The sequence below is a fragment of the Petaurus breviceps genome, unplaced genomic scaffold (genome assembly GCF_028583685.1).
Source record: "Petaurus breviceps papuanus isolate PSGF00001 unplaced genomic scaffold, PetGlider_PUasm1.0 90845, whole genome shotgun sequence".
NCBI lineage: Eukaryota > Metazoa > Chordata > Mammalia > Diprotodontia > Petauridae > Petaurus > Petaurus breviceps.
The window spans coordinates 9200455-9224151 of NW_027187359.1; the positions used below are offsets into that span (position 1 = coordinate 9200455).

The 23697-nt window shown below is 36.4% G+C and overlaps 1 protein-coding gene across 7 annotated transcripts in view; it reads left to right on the forward strand.

Annotated features, from left to right (window-relative positions):
- The window catches only part of BABAM2 (BRISC and BRCA1 A complex member 2), a 602274-nt gene that overhangs the window by 558345 nt on the left and 20232 nt on the right, over positions 1-23697 (forward strand). Inside the window, exon 12 of one of the 7 annotated variants that reach the window (XM_069072108.1) lies at positions 5871-7641. The exons of the other annotated variants lie outside the window; for them this stretch is intronic. Within the exon in view, the coding sequence (XP_068928209.1) occupies positions 5871-5889 (19 nt within the window). The 3' untranslated portion in view covers positions 5890-7641. Of the gene's footprint in view, positions 1-5870; positions 7642-23697 lie in introns of those variants that run through there. 7 annotated transcript variants of the gene reach the window in all.

Consider the following 23697-nt stretch of genomic DNA (forward strand, 5'->3'; position numbering starts at 1 on the left):
ACACACACACACACACACACACACACACACACACACACACACACACACACACACACACACACCAAAATGTTCATAGAAATTCTCTAATAGCAAAGAACTGCTAACAAAATGGGTGCAAATCACTTGGGAAAAAGCTGAACAAAATATGAAATATGAATGTAATGGAATATCATTGTATTATAAGGAATGATAAATAAGCATTTGGAGAAATATGAGAGAACTCGTATGTACTGATACAAATTAAAGTAAGAACCAAGATGTGCAAAGTGATTTCAATAAAACGAATACTCAAAAGAAGTTGGACGTAGTAATTTTAATGATTAATCTGGGCCCCCAGAGAAGAGGTGAAGAAATATACCTCCTTTTTTTTAGTGAAGAAATAGGAGACCATGAGTATAGAATGTTGCATACCTTGTCAGATGTGGTTGCTGTGTTAATTTGTTTTGGTTAACTGTTTTTATTTGTATGGTACTTCCTGGGTCAGAGTAGGGAGGAAGGAAATATATCCAGAAATAATTGCGATATAAAAGCAAAAGGCACTAGTAAAACTCTTTTAAGGGTCCACACACCTCTTTTGACCTCTCTACTCCTTTGCTTCTGGAATAGACTTGTCATACTCACCTATTGTCCCACTCACCGTTCCTTTAACTTTCTGAACCAAAAACATTCTTTCTTGGCTATCACTCCTTTAAAGCTGTTGTTTCCCCCTACACTTCAGAAATGATTTGGGCTATTCTGCTTAAAAAAAAAGAAAGAGGGTAGTGTCCTCAAACAATAAGGCAAGGACTTTTACCTCTTGCCAATTTCTAGAAAGTAGTACTAAAATGATGTTTTGTTATCATTTAAAAAGGAAAGCAATAATCACTAAGAGCCAGCATCACTTCATCAAGGACAGGTCATGCCTGACTAATCTAATTTCCTTTTATATGACCCTTGTAGTTTAAGGGAATGACATAATCATGATTTACCTAGATTTCTCCTGAGGATTTAAGAATCTCTGGTGCTAGCTTCATGTACAAGAGAGAGGACAGATGAGAGATAAAGAGTATTCCAGTTAGATGGATTTAGAATCCATGACCAAACCCATATATTCTTATTATGTTGATGCCAGTTTTGAGTGAGATACCCAGCACATTACCCCAGAAATCCTTCCTTGGCCCCAGGCTGTTCAGAAATTTTTATATGTGACTGTTAGATGGAGGTGTAGACAAAATGCTAATCAAATTTTCAGGGAATGGAGAGCTGGGAGAGATGACCAACACATTAGAAACTGAATCAGGATCCAAAAAGATTTCAACAGGCAAAACCAATGAGCCAAATTTAACTAGATGAAATTTAATTGAGATAAATGGATTTTAAAAATCAGTTATGCCTTTAGATTATTAACTCAAGCACAGTATACATAATTGTCAAAACTATAATTTTTAAAAAAGAAAGAAAAGAAAACCAAGGTTCCAGGTAAACTTGGAGGGTGAAAAAAGAAAGCACAATTTTTTTTTGTTGCTTTGTTAATTTAGTTCAACTTTATTAAATGTGAATTGTTTTATATAAGATTTTATTTTTTTGTATGTTTGATTTACATTTCAAATCAGTTGCATGACTGTAGGATGGGAAAGGCATGTGAAAAATATCTAGGGTTTTTAATGGGACGATGGAGAAGTGTGGCCTTGAAAACAGTACAGGTGGGAGTATTTAGAACTGGTTGAATGCCCAGACTTCAAAAAGTTGATTAATGATTTCATGTCGCCTTGGAAGCAGATTCCCAGTGGAGTGCTCCAGGGATCTGTGGTTGACCCTGTGGTGTTTAATATTTTTATTAGTGTCTTGAATAAAAGCAAGCTGGCATCCCTGTCAAATCTTCATGTGACACAAAAGTAGGGGAGATTGTTGACAAGTTGGATGGGTGAGTCAGGATCCTGACAAGCTAGAACTGTGAACTGCATCTAGTGAGGTGAAAAATAGTAGTCATATATGTAAAATCTCATAATAAAGTTCAAAAATTGAAAAATACAAGATGAGAGAAGCATGGTTAAGCAGCAATAGGTCTGAAAAACATCTGGAGGTCTAGATGGACTGCAAGCTTGATATGAGTCATCAGTGCAAAAAAAACCCCAAAAAACTCATGTGATCTTGGGCTGCATTAAGAGGAACATAATAACTTGCAGAATAGAGAGATGATAGTTACTCTGTTTTCAGCCCTGGTCAAACCACATCTGGAATGTGGTGTTCAGTTCTATGCACATTTTAGGAGTTACTTTAACAAGCTGGCACAGAAGTAGACAACCAGGATGGTGAGGGACTGGAGACCATTCCATAGGAGAATGTGTTGATGGAATTAGGCATGTTTAGCCTAAAAAAGTAGATGTGTAGCCAGGGGAAGTTGGGTCTGTTTGAAGGAGAATCGGTCTTATTTTGGCCCAGAAGGCAGAACTAGGAGCAGAGTGGCATTTGTAGGAATACAGACTTACAGGCCCTGTAAGAAAGCAACTTAGTAACAGACCTGTCTCAAAGTGGGATGGACTGCCTTTGCTTCACAGTAACCAGGGCTGCTTCAAGCAAAGACTAGATGGCCGTTTGTCAGGAATCCCACCTGGAGCTTCTTTCATGCTGAGGTCTTGCAACACTTCCAATAGATGAAGCCAGAATAAACCAGGCCAATGAAAACCTTCAACTGGAAGGGTTTGGCAAATGCAATTGTACCTGACCCCTCTCTGTCATAGTCATTTCCCTCCACCCATTCCCACCTCCTATCTTGTCAAGGTCCTAGCTCTACTGACTTCCTGATATTATGAGCAGAAACAGGTTAAAAGGGTTGAATGGTAAGGGGAACAAAAAGAATAAAAGACACAGCCTTGATTTCTGATTCCTTTTGCTCTGGGCTTTTCCAGCCTAAATGGTGACCAGCACCAGGCTATAGGCCTCTCAGACTGACTACTAACCTTTTACCAGAGATCTCAAAGTAGGTAGAATTGAGGCAAGGCATACAAATGGGGATTTGATGAAGCAAACAAACCAACCTGTGACTAAACTAATCAATCTGCATAACAGTATTCTTTTCTTTTTTTTTAATTCTTTTAAGTTTTCTAGTGAAAAAGACTTTTGGAAAAAATGACTTTATCTCAACTAAGCAAAAAAGAGATTTTTGACACTGAACTTTGTTTAACTGAAAAGCCCAGAGGTACATAGTACTCCCAAGAGGCCAGAAGTAGTGGTGGCAGAGGCTGTCCCAGCACAGACTCTGGGGTAGAACTAGAAATAGTTTTCTCTAAATCACTTAAGCCTCTCTGAACCAAAGTGAACCTCTAATATTTGTACTATCTACCTCACAAAGTTATTATGAGGATAGTTTCTTAAAAACTTCATAGTATTGTAAAAATGTGAGTTGTATGGGGTGCTAGGTAGTGTAGTGGATAGAGAGCACTGACCCTAGAGTCAGGGGGACATGAGTTCAAATCCAGCTTCAGATACTTATTAGGTGTCTGATCTCAGGCAAATCACTTAATCCTGATTACCTCGAAAAAAAAATGTGAGTTGTAATTATCAATAATTGTAATAATGATATTATAATTGAAATGTTAATAATAATTTAGTTTGTCCAGAAGGAACACATTTGGGAACCACTGAGATTGTTAACACTTTTTCAGCTAGTTTTTACATCACAAGCTATTTTAAGGTTTAGGAAAATGAGAATTCCAAATAGGAAAAAAAAAAATGAATATCAGGGAGTAGCTAGATCCTTGAGCTTTGGAAGAGAGACATTTTGAAAAAGCATCTTAAGGGTTTTTTTTTTTCTTTTTTAGTGGAGAAGTGCAACAACAATTGAAATGAATCCAAATCTGCCTGACATACAGGCATCCTCTCCAAAATGCGTAGGTCAGAGAGAACATTTTATTTATTAGAACTTGACATCTGTTACTGTGAAATGATAAGATCCATTTCTAAAGCTGGCCATCAATTATCATTACTATGCCTGTGCTTCTCCCTTCCCCCCCCCCCCCCATCTACCAGTGCACTGATTATAACCCTCTCTCCCTTCACAGTCCATGCTGTACCAGGCACAGAAAGTATTTACAGCTCAGCCCTTTCCCTTCCCTAAGGAAAAATGTACCAGTGTAGGTGTATCGCCTTCCCCAGCATCCCCTCTACCATTCTGGGCTGCTGTTCTCTTGCCAAAGTGCTGTGGCTCTCTCTTCCACCTACTACATTTGCTTCTGTTCCCTCTCCCCTTTAAAGAAGATTTGAAATATTGAATTCCCAGCACTTCCAGTTTCTCTGTGGCAAATTGCTTTGGCATTTTTTCTTAGCACCTGAAGTGCCTGAGACAGACATGATCTTGATTCATGGCCTGTCCAAAAAAAAAAAAAAAAATACGTACAAAAAGGTTGTTCTATGTGTCTTTGTTGGGGAAGGGGGAGAGAAGTATTCATTTATTTGTTTTTATAATCAAAGAAATATTCCAATAGAGTTGGGTTCTAATGAGCACTCTTCTAGTCATTAAGAAAATATGAGTAATAATTAAAAAGTGCTATTTCCTAATTTGTTAAGTTGCCATGCTTTATTCCCCTACCCTCCCCAACAATGAAAAAGATATGCAGATATCTTATGAAGAAGCTAGGGAGTTTATAGTATACCAAAGAAGAAACATGCTTTTACTAATTAGATCAACATTAGTTCTTCAGCATCAGGTATGAATTATTAGCAGAACAGGGAAAAAGCAGTAGACTAGTGTTCTGCCACCAATTTCCTATGTGAATTTAAACAAATTTAACCTCACTGGTCCTCAATTTCCTCATCTCTAAAATGAAGGAGTTGTACCTTCTCTAGATCTATAATCCTACGAACTTCTCTGGGCCTTTCTAAAAACCTAGGTAAGCTGGACTAAGGACCCATCCAGCTCTAAAAATTCTCTGATTCTAAATGAATATCTTTGCTTAAAATATCCTTGCATGCTCTCATTTTTTTTCATGCTTATGAGAATTATTGCAAGAGGTTAACACACACATGAATATTAAAAACTACTAAATATAATTAAGGCAACAATTATGAATGCCATTTAATGCATCTATGCAAGCAATATTCATATATTCACTGAGGTGCAGTAGGGGTCATCATTTACATTTATGTAGCACTCTACAGTGTACAAAATACTTTCTTTACAACAGCTCTGTGAGCTAAGCAATACAGATGTCCCCATTTTACACATGAGGAAAATTAAACTTGGGTCAAATGACTTTTCTAAGCCATGCAGCTATCTAGTGGCAGAGCCAAGACTGGGTTTCCTATTCAATATTATTTCCACTTTTCCACTTTATATTTCTACTTATTTTATATCAGTTTATTCTAGATGCTAAAAAAGTAATTTTTATTGCATTAGTAAATACAGGAAGCCAGTAATTAAACACAGATCTCTTAACTACAATTCCAGTGGCTTTTCTAATATACAGGTGCCTCTTTAATTCATGTGTACTCTTATAAAATCATTTTAGAGATGATACATTATATGTACACATGTATGTACGTATACATATTGTGTACTTGTGTATACATGTTTGTATACGTGTGTGTGTACACATACACAATATCTTCCCATGTCATGATGTTTGTTCAGCTGGATTGCACAGTAGATAAAATTCTAGGTTTGGAGTCAGGATGAGCCAAATTTGAATCTTCCCTCAGATACTCCATAGTTGTGTGACCTTAGTCTAGTCATTTAACCTCTGCCACCCTCAGTTTCATCATTTATAAATTGGGGATAATAATAGCAAAGTTATTATGAGGATCAACCAAGATAACATATTTAAATTTCTTTGTAAAATTTAAAGTATTGTATAAATGCAAACTATTACATCTGTGATGTTTGTTTCTGACAGATACATGTTGGTGATTTAAAGTGCTACCATGTGTAATGTGGATTTCAGCCAAGTTAGGAAAGACTGACTTCCTGGTTTCTAGTCATTTGTCATTAGGCCATGGAAATTTAAAAGAAGCAACTAATAAAGATACAGACAGCTCACTGTGTGCCTGTTATTTATTCTAAAGAAAAGATCTGCAGAAAATAGCATCTGCACTTTTGAGTATCAGATCACAAAGTTTATGGACCATATGTTTAAGCATATATGTAGAAGAGTAAAATTAGTAGATGAGAGAGGAAAGAAGGGAAGAAACCAAGTATGGTTCTTGACTGAAACCCAGGGAGGGCTTTAGACATACCAGTTTTATTTTACAAATATATATTTGGGACCTACACAGAGACCTCTGAGGTAGCATGGAGTAACTAGCTTCTGTTATGTTGAAAAGACTTTGAGTAAGGTCCAGGAAATGAACTTTGCCTGCCTCTATTTTTCAAGAATGGACCATCTTAAGTTTAGGGGAGGATCTTCACCAGTATGTTGGCCACTGGGTGGTGAATTCTTTTGTTCTAGTAAACCATGAAACAAACAACAACAAAAATACAGGATGGCTGCCAGTCCTATGTGATCTCCTTCAACTTCTGCAATGACAGTAGCAAAAACGGGGTAGATGTGCTCAGAATCATTCATATCAAATCTAATTTAGAACATCTATAAACATTACTTTACCATTATTTTTCTAAATAAGAAATTTTTGTCTGATGATTTGCCATACTACTGAGAAACTGAATCCTATTCTATATTGAGACAATATGAATGAAACCAGAAAATATAAAGAAGTTGAAATTTAATGGAAGCTTACAGCTTATCTTTAGAGAAGCAGATGAAGGAGTTAGTGGAGTCAGTTTGATTATAAGTACAAAGACAATGAAAACATGGCTATTCTTTTAGTATTCAGGATAAACTGAAACCAAAAAAAAAAAAACACACCCATGAAGAATATGTGGTTTGTGTGTCAGAATCTGTTGCAGGGTTAGAGAAAGTAAAATTCTACAAATGTTAGGTTACAAACATGAGAGTCTTTTCTCAGTTACATTTTTATCACTGGCTTGTTAGAACAAAGATAAAAACCACCATCAAATTAGAAGACAGGATAAAGATGAGAAGAAGCTGCCATACACAATTAAAACAACACATATAGGTCAGCTAGGTGGCGCAGTGAATAGAGCACTGACCCTGGAGTCAGAAGGACCTGAGTTCAAATCCAGACTCAGACACCTAACACTTACTAGCTGTATGACCTTGGGCAAGTCACTTAACCCCACTTGTCCTGCCTTCTCCCCTCCAAAAAAGCGAAAACAAAACAAAACATGTATAAATATCTGTTCCTACATCCATTTTCCATTTTTGGTGCAGATAACTTGTTTAAATAGGTCAGGTTTGAACTATCACCGTTTTCTATGTAAGTATAACTAGGTAATGTATAGCATCACCCCCACTAAACAAGTAAAAAGGGCCTTCAAAGCAACTTCAACCAGAGAATATTTGATCTTCTTGCCAAATGGAAAGAGATGGCATATGAAAGTGACATTGGTGTAGAATACAAACAAAACCTTACAGTAGAAGATGGCGAAAGATTAAAAGACACAGTTCATTAAACATTGAGAAGCACTAGAGGTAGAAACTAGTTTGTAGAAAGTTTGACATAAGAGTAAGTTAAACTCAATTATCCTGAATAATTAAAAATGAAACTGTAAGGAAGATAGCAAATAGACCAAAAAAAAATGGAAAAGATCTACAAACATTTCTATAACATACTTTTTCTTCATCAGTGACAGTGGATCATCTCATTTGGACTCTACCATTATTTAGTTCCCAGTATGCTCCATGAGAAGATGGAAAATGCACTTTTTAAAAAAAGATGCAAATAACAACTGGGCAAGGTCAAGTGTATATAAATGGAAGAGGTCTCTGGTAGGGATGATGTGATTTCAAAGACAATGAGAAAGTGATTTTGAAGATATCTGAAATAGGGGAAGATATCAAATAACTGGAAATATTTATGAAAAGTATTGCTTTTTAAAAAGGAAAACTCAGTCAAGAATGTCAGTAGCTATCAAACTAAGTGCTTACTTTCTTAAACTCTACAAAATGCTTTTGAGAATGGTGTATCCTTGTTACTCTTGATGAAAATATAAGGGAATAAGTAGTTTTTACCAAATAACATAATAGAGTATATATCTTTACAGTCATGCAGTTTACTAAGAGATATAGAGAATAAGATCTCCCACTGTGTTTATTGTATTTTGACTAAAAAACATTTGCTTTGGTATAAGCAGACCATTGCCTTAAAGACTTTCTTCTAAGAAATGTGTTATAATCATATATAATTGCTAAGTAGATATAACGGAAAAACTTTGTTCAGTTCTCTGATCATTAAGAAAAAACAAAGGATAAAACAAGATAATGTTCCCCAAAATTAATTTTTTTCATTTTCAAAGAAGAGGTTCAATACAGAATTCAAACAGAAGGATTTTTTTAATAGATGCTAACATCCTCAAAGTGATCCTTTTTACAGATGACATGCTGATAGCATCAAACTCTAGAATTAAATGAGAATAAAATTAAATTAAATATACACATATCTAATTATATGTACATATGTATGATTTATCCAAACATATATATATTTTCCTTAACCTACCCACCCCTCAAAGAGTCCCTCCCTTATCTTCTCTTCCTACTCTATCCACTTGCCCTCTTATTTCTTTCTGTATTTAGAAGACTAGATACATTTATTGTTCCCTCTTTAACCCATTCCCAATGAGAGTACAGTTTCAGGACTACCTGCCCTGCCCCCTACTGCCTTATTCTGTATCAGTTTTTCCTTTTTTGCCCCATTTGTAAGAATTAATTGTTTCTTTTTATCTCTCCCTACACAGTTTTATTTTTTTTTAGAATCAACCCATCATACTCAGCTCAGCCCAAGTCTCTCTTTCAAACTACCCAAATAAAAGTGACAGTCATAAAAGTACTGATAATGTTTTCATATATAAGTAGTATACAATTTAACCTTATTGAGTCCCTTGTAATTGGTCCTTAATGTTTATTTTATATTTCTCATGGATGTTATATGTCAAATTTTCCCTTAAGTGTTGATGTTTTTGTCACAAATATCTGAAAGTCTTTCAGTTCATTAAATATCCTTTTTTTTTATTATTCAGGATTATACTTGACTATTGTGGGTAAGGCTAACCTGGGTCATAGCCCCAGTTCTTTTACTCTATGAAATATCGTATTCCAAGGCCAATGGTCCTTCAATGTAGTAGCTGCTAGGTCTTGTGTAGTCTTTATTGTAGCTCTGTGATATTCTAATTTTTTTCCTTATTGTTTTCAACATTTTCTTCTTAACCTGGGAACTTTGAAACTTGGCTATAATATTCTTGTAAGTTTTCTTCCTGTAATCTCTTTCAGGTGGTGATTGGTGGATTTTTTTCTATTTCTGCTTTGCCTTCTTGTCCTAGAATGTCAGGGCAATTTTCTTTGATAATTTCTTGTAATATTATATCAAGATTTTTTTAAATCATAATTTTCAGGTAGTCTGACTATTCTTATATTATTTCTCCTCGATCTGTTCTCCAGATCAGTTGTTTTTTCTCATGAGATGTTTCACATTTTCTTCTATTTTTTTCATTCTTTTGATTTTGTTTTATTATTTCTTTGTGTCTTAGAATATCATCAGCTTCACTTTGCCCAATTCTAGTTTTCAAGGAATTATTTTCTTCCTTGGGTTTTAGATTCTCAAAAGCTTTTGATGCAGGAGTTTTGACTTTGTTGTCTTCTTCTGGTTCCATGTTTTGATCCTTTTTGTCCCCCCAAAAAGTTTCTATGGTCTAATTGCCCTTCCTCTGTTTGCTCATCTTGCCAATCAATTACTTGATATTTGAGCTCTTTGCCACAGTAGAACTCTGCTTCCAGAGTGGAGAGAGCTGTGTCCCAAATTGCTGGGGTTTTCACATGGGCCAGGAGCTCTGGAGGCAGCCGCCACACTGCTGTCACCTCTCGCCCCGGAGGCAGGAGTCAGACCACCCTCTTCTCTCCCCCAATTCCAACAGAGTTCCCCACTGACCTTTTACTTTCTCTTTGGCATTTATGGGTTGAGAAGTCGGGAAACCGCCATAGCTGCTGGTGATTCACTTTCCTGAGGTGTGCTCTGGCTGGTCTGGGCCTCGAGTCTGGGCCTGTGTGGCTCAAGCAGAACCATGCTCAGCTTCCAGCTCAGTGTGACAGACCCTTCCTATTGGCCTTCCAGGCTGCCTTCAGTGAGATTTATTTCTCTCTGTCACTTTGTGGGTTCTGTAGCTCTAGAATTTGTTTAGAGTCATTTTTTTACAGGTATTGGAAGTGGTTGGAGCTGGAGCTTAAGCAAGTTCCTGCTTTTACTCCACCATCTTGACTCCACCCCCCAAGTTTTAGATTCTCTATTTCAAGTTGGTTTACTTTCTTTTCATAATTTTTTGATTTTCTTTAATTGCCCTCATTGTTTTCTAATTTTTTATCAATCTCTCTTATTTGATTTTTAAAGTCCTTCTAATAAATCTTTTTGTGCTCAGGACTATTTGATGTTTCCCATTGAGGAAAGGAATAGCTTTTTTAGCTCCATTATCTTTGTCCATGAACCCAGATCTTCTCTATCCCCTTAGAGGTTATATCTATGATTGGGTTCTTTCTCCTTTGCTTACTCATTTTTTATTTTATTTTTAGCAGCTTTTAGTGTGACTAGCCCTGCATTATGGGCAATTATGTACTCAAACCTTAGGTTTTTCTTACTGTTATTTTCTGAGGTCTGTCCCAGGGCTCAGTCACTCCCAACCCATGGCTAGAGTCAAGTGCCCCACCACTACCCCCATTCCTCTCAGGCAAAAGATCTTACTACCTATGCTCCCTCCTGTGGCCGCAAACTACAGCTATTCTGTCTTCCCTAGAACTGAAACCAGGGACCCTGCTCTACTGCAAGTACCCCCAGTCAGCAGGGTCCCCACCCCTCTGCTACTGCATTCACCAGGTATGGGCCAACTCCTCCTCCATGCAGCCACAGCCTCCCACAGATCTGGTCAGCACAGCTGTGCTTAGCATCCCTCCACAGTGAAAGGTCCTTCAGTATTCTCCTACTCTGCCATAAGACCCCCACATTGTCTGTAAGATGAAAATTTCTAAGGATGAGACTCCCTCCTAACCCCATCTGCCTGCAGGGCTTGTTTATTGATTCCCAGAGTTGGCTTAGAGGTGTTTATACTTCACTCAGGCTGAACCTCTGACCCTAGAGGTCAGATCTTTCCTGAGGTGTCCTTAGGTTGTCTTAGGAAGATGGCTCCTTTACCCTGACTTTTGTTTATTTCTGCTGCTCTACATTCTCTCTGAGACAATGTTCTGTCTTTTCTGTGGAGGAAATTTGGAGATCCAAAAGTTTTCTAACGTACTCTGCCATCTTCCCAGAATCCTCTGGGATGACTTATTTTCTAGACTTTATGTGCTATTATGGATGTTCCAGTAAATTTCTCTGTCACTACATGTATCTTTAAACTTTTCAGAGAGATAGTGAATTGGGCCTATAATTAAATAGGAGGATAAGAATGGGCTAGATTTCATTTAGGAAATTGCATAATGCTTTTAATGACTTCAAGCTTCTCTCTGAAACAACACACAAAAAAAATTAACATCAGTGTTCTTCCCACAATATTTTACGACCTTAAATTTTGGAATGCCACATCTCTAACATGTTAAAATTGCATGGTATCCAATGGACAACAGAGGTAGGTATAAAAAGTCTGAGGCATTATTGTATATAATAAATTATACTCAAGTCAGCATAAAAACAGTCGGATATATGAGTGGAAACAGAGGTGCCCAGTCATGAAGCAAGAGAAGGAGATAATAGATGAATTATTCTACCATGCTACACTGGTTCTCACCTAGAGGAAGACCCCCAGCACATTAGGAGCTAATTCTGTGGAGAATTATGAACAAGATCCCCACATCAAGAGAACATGTGAATTAGTGACAGTCAGCACCACTGGAGGAATTAGCCACTCTGCAAATGTCTCATCCAACTACACATATAATCCAATGTATCAAGCAGTCCTGGTGTACTTAGTGTCTGTTGGATTGAATGGAAGGAACCCTAGATTTAGGGTCAGATAACCTAGGTTAAATCCTGGCTTTGCTACTTACTATGTTATGTTTTCTTGGGGGCAGCTAGGTGGTACAGTGGATAGAATGCTGACTGGACCTGACATCATAAAAACTAATCTTCTTGAGTTCAAATCTGGCCTCAGACACTTACTAGTTGTGTGACCCTGGTCAAGTCACTTAACCCTCTTTGCTTCAGTTTCCTCATCTGTAAAATGAGCTGAAGAAAGAAATGGCAAACCATTCCAGCATCTTTGCCAAGAAAACCCCAAATGGGATTGTGAAGAGTTGGACACAACTGAAATGACTGAACAACAAATGTGTTCTTTGAGTACAGTGCTTCATCTCTCTGAGTCCTAGTTTCTACAGCTGTAAGATGATGGTATTGACTGAGGTGAGCTCTCTAAGGTCCCTTCCAGATCTAAAACCTAAAACCCTGAGATCCTTTCTTGACAGACTGAAGCCACGTAGAATGGACTAAACTTCTAACAAAGATGATCCAGATTTAGCAATGTTACTGATTTCCTCTGTCTGACTATAGATTACTCATGTCCCACTTTCTAACCACTCAGACAAAATACTTGGCCATTCCTTGAATTGAATTCCTTCAGTGTCCTGTCCTTTTTAGGTGCTTTAGCCAGCAGCCGTGAGTATGATGAGGCCAAGCTGCAATACCTAGTTAAAAACCTGGTTAAGTGACTTGACCAGGGTCACACAACTAGTAAGTGTCTGAGGCCAGATTTGAACTCAAGAAGATTAGTTTTTATGATGTCAGGTCCAGTCAGCATTCTATCCACTGTACCACCTAGCTGCCCCCAAGAAAACATAACATAGTAAGTAGCAAAGCCAGGATTTAACCTAGGTTATCTGACCCTAAATCTAGGGTTCCTTCCATTCAATCCAACAGACACTAAATATACCAGGACTGCTTGATACATTGGATTATATGTGTAGTTGGATGAGACATTTGCGGAGTGGCGAGGGAAAGATGAGAGCAAGATAGTGAAAGTCTGGAGAAAGAGATGCTGGATATGTCTTAATGACACTGGTCCAGGCTACAGGAAGACAAACCAAATAAGGCCCCTGTGACTTCCAGGGTGGCCTGAAAAAGCAAATGGAATTAGAGTAAACTCCATAATGAAATTAGTTTGTTCCTTTATACCTACTCCAGTCACACAGCCAAGGTAGCCAGGGTAAAGAGTACATTCCAGAAGCATAAGGGTTATAATGGAGGCCAGTCTTAGAACTTAGAATTCTAGGTCTAAAGGGACCATTTGGTCCTGGAGAGGTGAGGCTACATGCCTAAGGTTGCCCAGCAAGCTCAACACTGGAACTCAGAGCTACTGACTTCTCAAGGACTTTCTCTTTCTGAGAAGGATAAAATGAATATTTTATACATTTCACTGTTTTGTTTATTTGCTACCAAGAACAAAGCAGGTAGGCTCACATCTACTCATATGCTCACAGATAAGCCTTATACATGTCCCCTAAGAAACTGAAGTATATTTGACTATAGAATGTCTCAGGTTCAGAGGAACAACATGCTTTTGGGGCATCCATAAAGGACCATTAAGCAGAAATATCAGTAAAGTAAATCTATAGACTTTGAATAGGGTCTCTTTAAGACTCAAGTTCTTAAAAAAAAAAAAAAGACTCAAGTTCTTAACCTTCTCTGTGTCATGAACTTCTTCAGCACTCTAGTGAAACCTAATTCTATTATAGTTTGTTGCTTACATTCATAATTGAAGGAAATGCCAAATTTCAGTTAGAAGTTAATGAAACCTTATGTTTAACTTTTTTCCAACCTAAGTTCTTAGATCTCCTGAAATCTATCCCTGCACCCAGTGGGGATCCCTGGACTATAGATTTAAGAACCCCTGCTTTAAGGAAATCTTCAAGTGTCCTCAATGAAAGGAATGAAAATCTAATAATCCTTTCATTCTAATGAAGAGATAATGCTTTTTTGAGAAATTCTCCTGAGCCAACCCACGGTTTCCTTAAGATCATAAGATCATAGATTCAGAGCTGAAATCATGAGTATGATGGAGCCAGCTCCAACCAACTAGTGAGACCCAGCTGTTAAATCTTCAGTGTGAGCATTTACACCTTGGAAATAAAAAACAGTATAAATCAGGGCTTGATATACTGTTGTGTTGATTATCGAGACCAGAGGTCAGCAAACTATGGACTCTAGCATGTTTGTGTTCAATCCAGGAACTAAGAATAGTTTTTACATTTGTAAATAAAGTTTTATTGTATTTTAAAACATAAGAAACATTCTTAGGTCAGGCAGCAGGAGTTGACACCTGGGCTTTAATTTTCTGGCCCCTGATCTAAACTTAAGAAAATGACAGAGAAAATGTTAATAATGCAAGTTAAACTTAAAAGTATGTCCTACATAGTATTTGGAACTCAAAACTTAAAAAAAAAATCTTTTTAATTGTTTTAACATGTAATTAGGGGGAAAATAAAATGCTATTTAAAAAATGTAAGTTCCTTGAGGGCAGGGACTTTGTATCTGGTGTATGATGGGCACTTAATAAATGCTTAATGATTAATTGCCCAATGTCACATAGGTCCCAAGTGGCAGAACTGGGATTTGAACCCATTTCCTCTAGCTCCATATGCTCCCTCCAAAGGAGCATAACAGTCTTACAGACCTGATGTTCTTAACCTTTTTTTATGACGTGGACTTGATGGTGAAGCCTGTGGACTCCCCAGAATAATAGTTGTTGCCTACATGTATGATTAAAAGAAGATGCTAAACTTTAGAGATTAGGTTAAATAAAGATGCAAGAATTTTTTTCCCATCTAAATTCACAGACCCCTCTGAATTCTATCCACAGTCCCCTTGGGAGTCCATAGACCCCAGATTAAGAACCCTTGATCTAGACTAATATCATTATTTTATAGATGGGGAAAATGAGGCTCAGAAGAGATGTGACTCACCCAAGGTCACATAGAAAATGAATTAAGAGGAGAGCTGGCACCAGAACTCATCCCTCATGATTCTGTGTGCTCTTGAGCAATTATCTAAGGAATTTAGATGATTCCAGCTAGCCTACTTAGATACTTCCTAATCATTTTCCCTATATTTTCCGAAACAAAGGTGTCCAGGCCCAAACTGCTTGTTAATTATAGAAACATCTCTTTGCTGTGCATTCATAGACCCCTTTTCAGGATTCTTTTATCTGTCTCTTCACCCATTCTGTGATCTATATGGCATAGTGATCACCAAAACGAGTTAATGACCTTCCCTTGGAGTCATGTGTTCCTTCTCCCCCGTAATACAACTTTCCTGATTTTCTGCCCCTCCCTCACCAAGCATTCTATAACTGACATAGGGAAACCACCTTAAAGTAATGGCTTTTACCTTTGTCCACATTACATGAGGTAAAAATGAAAACTAAGCAGGGTGTGAGTCTGAACAGAACAGCGCCCTTAGGCTTAAGAGTGACTTTGACCTATTCCTCCCAGACTGAAATCATTGTCCTACTGTCAAATAGTTCTTGATTAGAATAATTTTATTTAAATGATGTCAGCAGTTAGGTGGTATTAGCCCTAAGACCAGCTTTATCTGAACTCTGAAAGACAGCCTGACTTACAGACAGATGTGCCCATTTGAAAGGAGAGCAGGGATCATGGGATCTTCCCTCCTCTCTTTTTTCTTGTTCTTGCCACAACTTGTCACCATGAAAACTTGTTTTGAAAATGCTTGACAGCCCAAACAACCTGTTCTTAGACCTTGAGCAAATGGGTTTGTCTTCCACAGCTATTTGTGTACTGTTAGACATGTGGGTTTGACTGGAAGAAACTAATTTTCTTCCTGTGCCCTGAAGAAGTCAGGTAGAAGGTAGAGACAGTTGAACTTGATGTCATGAAAGATCTAGGTTTGTATCTTACTCCCAATATTTATTAGCTGTGTGACCCTGGTAAGTAATTTCACCCCCTCTGAGTATCTATTTCTTCCAGTATAAAATGGAAATAATAATAATTGCACTACCTTCATGATTGTTGTGAGGAAAGTGCTTTATAAACCATATACCACCATAGAAATGAAAGGAGTTGCTATTATATAATTAAGAGCAAGTGTCAATGATTTTCCAATTCCTCATTTCTCTCCCTTGCAGCACTACGTGATCAGGGACTAGTAACATGTACTTAACATATAGTTAATAATTACATTTCTGCAAGCCCAGCTTTATATTTAGGTCATGTTTCTTAATCCCATTTGAGAGATTTGTAACCTGTGATTTTCTGCCTGCTTTTCTTACTACAAGAGTCCATCAGCATGAGTGAGGTGGAACATTTGTTCCCTTCACATGTAATAAATTCAAAATTACCAACAGTCCAAATGGTTATTTAGACCTTCTACTTTGAAAGCAGCAAATAATTGCAGAAAATAACATGGAACCAGGAAGCTGAATTCCTGAGTTTAAACCCCAGCTCCACCTGGAAAGAGCAAAAGGCCTGAATCCTAAGTTTGACTTGTGCTTCCTACTACCTCTGTGACTCTGGGCAAGGTTCAAAGGCCTCTCTGAGCCTCAGGTTCTTTATCTGTGAATCGTAAATGACTTCTAAGTCCCCTTTTAGCTCTAAATTGTCTCTTCTGTGAGCCTATCTGTATGATCTTGAGCAAGTCATTTAAACTTCCTGTGCCTCAGTTTCCCCATCTATAGATGATAATCAATAAGAAAATAACTAAGGATATCAATAATGTCTTCCCACCAGAAGGCATAGAATATGATATACCAGAAAGCAAAGGAGTTAGGATTACAACCAAGAATCACCTACACAGCAAAATTGAATGTAATCTTTCAGCAGAAAAAAATTTAATAAGAAAAATTTTAATAAGAAAAATAAATTTAATGAAACAGAGGACTTTCAAGCATTTCTAATTAAAAGATCAAAGCTAAATAAAAAATCTGACCTCAAAGTACAAGACACAAGGGAAACATAAAAAAGCAATAAGAAATTTAAGGTTAAGCTGTTTATATTTCTATATGGCAAGATAAAACTTGTAACTCTTAACTTTATTACTATAAGAGCAATTAAAGGGGTATATGTAGACAGAGGGTGTGTATGTGTATGTATATATATACATATATATAAACATATATCACTATATACATATATATAGTGACTTTGATGGGTTGATACCCAAATTAAAAAAAAAAATTTAAAGAGTGAAAAAGAATATTGCACTGGAAGAATTGGGGGGGGGGGACGGTGGAGATTGAATGGGGTAAATTATTCCACATAAAGGAGGCATAAAGGAGCTATTATAATGGAGGGGAAGATGGGTGGGGTAATGGAAAGTAAAGCTTAAACCTTATTCTCATCAAAATTGGCTCAAAGAGCCATTTACACTCAGTTGGATATAGACGTCTATTTTATCCTATAAGGAATTAAAAAAGGATGGGGATAATAGAAGGGGAAGGGGGAACTGATACAATGGGGAAGTTGGTGATCAAAAGTGAAACACTTGTGAGGAGGAAACGGGGTGGGGGTAAATGGAGGGATAAACAAGCAAAGAATAGCATGGAGGGAAATATGCAGTTATTATAAGTATAAATGTGAATGGGATGAACTCACCCATAAAACAGAAGTGGATCACAGAAGGAATTAAAAGACAGAATCCTACAATATGTTTTTTATAAGAAACATATTTGAAGCAGAGAGATACACAAAGGATAAAGGTAAAGGGTTGGAGCAGAATCTATTATGCTTCAGCTGAAGCAAAAAAATAGCAGGGGTAGCAATCATGATCTCAGACAAAGAAAAAGCAAAAATAGATATAATTTAAAAAGATGAAGAAAGAAACTATATCTTGCTGAAAGATACCATAGACAATGAAGCCATGTCAGTACTAAACATATATGTACCAAATGTTATAGCATCCAGATTCTTGAAAAAGAAGTTGAATGAGCAAATAGACAATAAAATTATACTATTAGGGGACCCCAACTCTCCCCTTCTGAGACCTAGAAAAATCAAACCGAAAAATAAATAAAAAAAGAAGCTAAGGAGGTGAAAAAATTCTGGGAAAAGTTAGATATGATAGATCTCTAGAGAAAATTGAATAGGAATAGAAAGAAATATACCTTTTTCTTATCAATACTACACAAAAATTGACTATATATTAGAACATAAAAACCTCACAACCAAATAGAAAAGAAGTTAATGTATCCTATTCAGATCATGATGCAATAAAACTTACATTTAATAATGGACAGTGGGAAAGAGGGATTAAAAATTAATTTGAAATTGAATAATCTAATCCTAAAAAACAAGTCAAAGAATAAATTATATGCCAATAAATCCAACAATCTAAGTGAAATGGATGAATATTTTCAAAAATATAAATTGCCTCAATTAACAAAAGGGTAAATAAAATACTTAAATAAGACAGTTTTAGAAAAAGAAATTGAATAAGCCATCAGTGAACTCCCTACAAAAAAATCTCTGGGGCCAGATAGATTTACAAGTGAATTCTACCAAACATTTAAAGAACAACTATTTTAAATAGCTTTCGCTACTATATAAACTACATAAACCACAGATTACTTGAGAAAATAGACAAAAGAGACCTACCAAATTCCCTTTATGACATAAATATGGTCCTGATACCTAAGCCAGAAAGAACCAAAACAGACAAAGAAAATTACAGACCAATTTACCTAATGAATATTGATGGAAAAATTTTAAATAAAATATTAGCAAAGAGATTATAGTCATATACCACAAAGTTCATACATTATGACCAGGTGAGATTTGCAGGACTGGTTCAATATTAGGAAAACTATCAGCATAATTGACCATGTCAATAATAAAAACCAACACAAATCATGATTATCTCAATAGATATAGAAAAAGCTTTTGATAAATTATAGCACCCATTCCTATTAAAAACACTAGAGAGCATAGGAATAAATGCATCTTTCCTTAAAATGATAAGTAGTATCTATCTAAAACCATCAGCAAACATTATCTGTAATAGGGATAAACTAGAAGTTTTCTCGGTAAGATCAGGGGGTGAAACAAGGATGTCCATTATCACCTGTTATTCATTTTGTACTAGAAATGTTCACTTTAGCAATAAGAGAAGAAAAAGAAATTGAAGAAATTAGAATAAGCAATGAGGAAACAAAACCCATCACTTTTTATAGATGATATGGTGTACTAAAAAACAACTTTAGCAAAGTCACAAGACATAAACTAAACCTACATAAATCATCAGCATTTCTATATATTATCAAAAAAGTTCATCAGCAAGAAATGGAAAGAGACATTCTATTTAAAATAGCTGTAGTCAATATAAAACACTTGGGAGTCTACCTGCCAAGACAAACTCAGGAACTATATGAACAAAACTATAGAACACTTTTTACACAAATAAAGTCATCTAAACAACTGGGAAAAGATTAATTGCTTATGGGTAGGATGAACCAATATAATAAAAATGATAATTCTTCCTAAATTGATCTATTCATTCAGTGCCATAACAATCAGACTATCAAAAAATTAAACCATAAAAGCACCGGCTCCAGTATTGGGATGACCTGGGGATCAAATCCAGGCTCAGACACTTAGCACACACCCAGAAACACCTGGCTGTGTAACCTTGAGCAAGTAACTTAACCCTGATTGCTTTAAAAAAAAAAATTAAAACAAAATCCATCTGGAAGAACAAAGGCTCAAGGAATATCAAGGGAATCAATGGGGGGAATATCTAAAGAAGGTAGTCTAGCCCTACCAGATCTCAAACTGTATTATAAAGTGGTAATTATCAAAACAATCTGGTACTAGCTAAGAAATAATGTGGTGAATCAGTGGAATAATTATGTAAATGACAATAGTAATCTAGTATATGATGAACCCAAAGATCCAAGCTTTTGGATCAAAAACTCGTTATTTGACAAAAACTGCTGGGAAAACTGGAAAGCAGTATGGCAGAAACTAGTTTAGACCAATATCTCACACTGTATACCAAGAGAAGGTCAAAATGGGTACATGATTCACATATAAAGAGTGATACTGTATGCAAATTAAGAGATGGAATAGTTTCTGTCCAGTTTATGGATAAGGGAAAAATTTAGGACTAAAGAAGATACAGAGAACATTATAAAACATAAAATAAGTAATTTTGGTTATATAAAATTTAAAAGTTTTGCACAAACAATAATGCAACCAAAATTAAAAGGAAAGCAATGAACTAGGGGGAAATTTTTTGCAACAATATCTCTGACAAATACCTCATTTCTCATATATATATATATATATATATAGAGAGAGAGAGAGAGAGAGAGAGAGAGAGAGTACTGAGTGAAATTTACAAAAATGCAAGTCATTCCCCAGTTGATAAATGGTCATAAGATATGAATGGGCAGTTTTCAGACAAAGAAATCAAAGCTATCTATAGTAATATTAAAAATACTCTAAATCCATCCAGAGAAAGAACTAGAAAGAACTGAGTTTATATCCAGATGGAAGCAAAATACCTGATCTTTTTCCTTTTCTTGTTTGGTTTTATGTCCTCTTTACCATTTTTCATTCCATCTGATACATTCCATCTTTATAACCTGACTAATGTATAATGTGAAAGTATTTACAGATCCTATACTTGACTATATGCTTTCATGGGGGGGAGGGGAGGGAGGGGGACAAAATGTGAAACTCAAGGAATTGTGGAATTGAATCCTGTAAACTAAAAGGAAACAAATTAATTAAAAATAAATAAATAAATATACTCTAAATCACTATTGATCAGAGAAGTGCAAATTAAAACAACTGTCACATACTACCTCATACCTATCAGACAAAAAAAGGGAAAGGTTGGATGTTGGAGGGGATGGTGGGAAAACTAAGACACAGATGCACTGTTGGTGGAGTTGTGAATTGATCCAACCATTATGGAGAACAATTTGGAACTATGCCCAAAGGGCTATAAAACTGTGTATATTCTTTGATACAGCAATACCACTCTAGGTCTGTATCCAAAAGATATAAGAAGAGGGGGAGAAGGACCTATTTGTGCAAAAATATTGGTCTTTTTGTGTTGGCTAAGACTTGGAAATCAAATGATTGCCCATTAATTGGGGAAAGGCTAAACAAGCTGTGGTATGTGATTATAATGGAATATTTTTGTGCTGTAAGAAATGACAAGCAGGATGATTTCAGAAAAACCTAGAAACACTTACATGGAGTGATGCATAGTGAAGTGAACAGAACCAGAAGAACACTGTATCTAGTAGCAGTGAAGAATTGTGAATTACTTAGCTATTCTTAGCAGTACAATGCTCCAAGACAATCCCAAAGGACTAATGATGAAGCATACTATCCACCTCTAGAAAAAGAACTGATATTGATTGAATACAGACTGAAGTATGCTATTTTTCACTTTCTTTCTTTCATTTTTTTCTTTTATTTAAGTCTTCCTGTACAAAATGACTAATATGGAAATGTTTTACATAGTCACACATGTATAAAATATATCTGACTGCTTACTGTCTCAGGGAAGGGGGAAAGGAGGGAGAGATGGAATTTGGAACTCAAAATTTTAAATAAAAATGTTTAAAAATTGGGAGAAAAAAATCTTCCCTCCCTTCTCCAAGGGTTATTATAAGACTCAGGTGAGATAATTGATATGAAAATGTTTTATAAACTACAGAATATTATACAAGGTTCTATGTTTTTGTTGTCATCATCACCATATTGGGTTTGCCAGACTACTTTGTTATATTCAGCCCCTGAACATAAAGATCTACCTAGATAGCTAATGATTCACTCTGACTCTTTCATTGGTGCCATAGTTAACAGAAAACATGGTGATGACACATTCTACACCATTGGAATCAAAAGAAAACACTTGCTTCCCATATCCAGTGCCTCTTGTGATCACTTTTGAAAAGCTACTGTAGAGAAATAGAAGTGATCAGGACAGGGTAATCTCCATAGTACCTTCCAGCTCTAAAATCCTATAAATATTCAGTGGCATTTTTCTGCTGTAACATAATAGCTTTTTCTCCTACATAGAAATGGCCTTGGAGAGATCAGCCTCAAAGAAACTAAGTGATCTGTTGGAATATAACTGCAATTTGCCAGGGTGAAGCAGATGGAAAGGAATGGAGCAAAGGTTGCATGTTAAAACTTGTAGAGCACCATGTCTGTGTGTCTGTGTAGACTTCTGTATCTAAGAAGAACCTTAATGAAATGATCAGAGATAGGAAATCATTAGCTACCATAGATGCAGAAAGTTGAGAAATTAAATAAAGCATAAGCAAGCATACCCAGGTTAGAAAAGAAGGAAAATAGAAAGGATATGTGAATAAAAGATCCATGAACTTTGTTTTTTTAATGACCTTGCAGTTTCATAAGATTTATCTTGTTCTTCTGAATATGATTGCTATTTATATAGTCCACTGCTCAGTACTCAACTGATCGTATATGACCATATCTATAAAGGAGACATCACAGAAAGTTAAAAGGAGCACATTGGATGTGCTTTATATGCTTATTATATGTCAGAAGTCTTTAAGGACCTTCTTCAGGGCTCCCTCTGCTCTCTGCCAACAGGAAACTTAAGAAACATGGATCAGCCCAACTTGGCCCTAATTCCTAAGATCCCAAGAGAACTGAGCCAGTTTGGGGGCCTCTCCCATGGACTTGAAATGGTTATTCAGCAGGCTGGTAGTGACTTCAGGAATGCCAGTCAGAATTAGTCCCCAGTCACCCCAAAAAAATAACACCAAACCCCTTTTTAGATTCAGAATACATAATAGTGGCTCAGTCTGGGAAACAAGATGCCTTGTAGGCAGCTTTTGGCATTATGTTCAGTAAAATATGTAGACTCTAATTCAGGTGCTTATTTTGGAGAGCTCAGACTTTTTTGGGGGGGCCAACTTTGGGATTAAAAGTGGCCTCTTTTAAGGAATGCACATGGCTTTCCAAATAGCTATATATCAGAGAACTAGTGCCAGCAGTGTCTTTGGTTCAAAAGAAATGTGTGAGAACCCAAGGAAACAAAGGTAATGGAGAATGAACTAATCAACATCAAGCAACACTGTTACCCATATATTTAGTGACATAACTTTGCCATTGCATTATTAAAATGCAGGTTTAGAGCTCTTTTGAAGGACTATTGTTCTTTATAAGTTGTATTATGCTATGGTAATGTCAGATTCTAACACCCATGTTCCTGTTGGGAGATTGTATTTGTGCTAGCCATATGGATAGTTTACAAAAACTTCACAACCTGGCATTTTCTTTCTGAATCCACCAGCAGTTCCCAGTAGTCTCAAGGGGAAGAGAGTAGGAGGAGAGGGTGGAGAGCTATGGGAAGCTGGAGCCTCTTTGTCTCAGGCCCAGCCCATCATTAGTGCTACATGCTTTATATATACCAGGAATAAGAGTGAACAGATAGAAGACCATTTAACCCTTTTTTCCTCCCAATATATTTTTATTTTATCTATTTAAATATTTTTCAATTATATGTAAAAAAATCATTGCTCTTTTTTTTTAAATTATGAGTTACAAATTCTCTCTCTCCCTTCACCTTTTCCCCCTCCTTTAGAGGGCAAGCAGTTTGATATAGATTATACATGTGAAGTCATGCAAAACATATTTCCATATTAGCCATGTTGCAAAAGAAAACAGACCC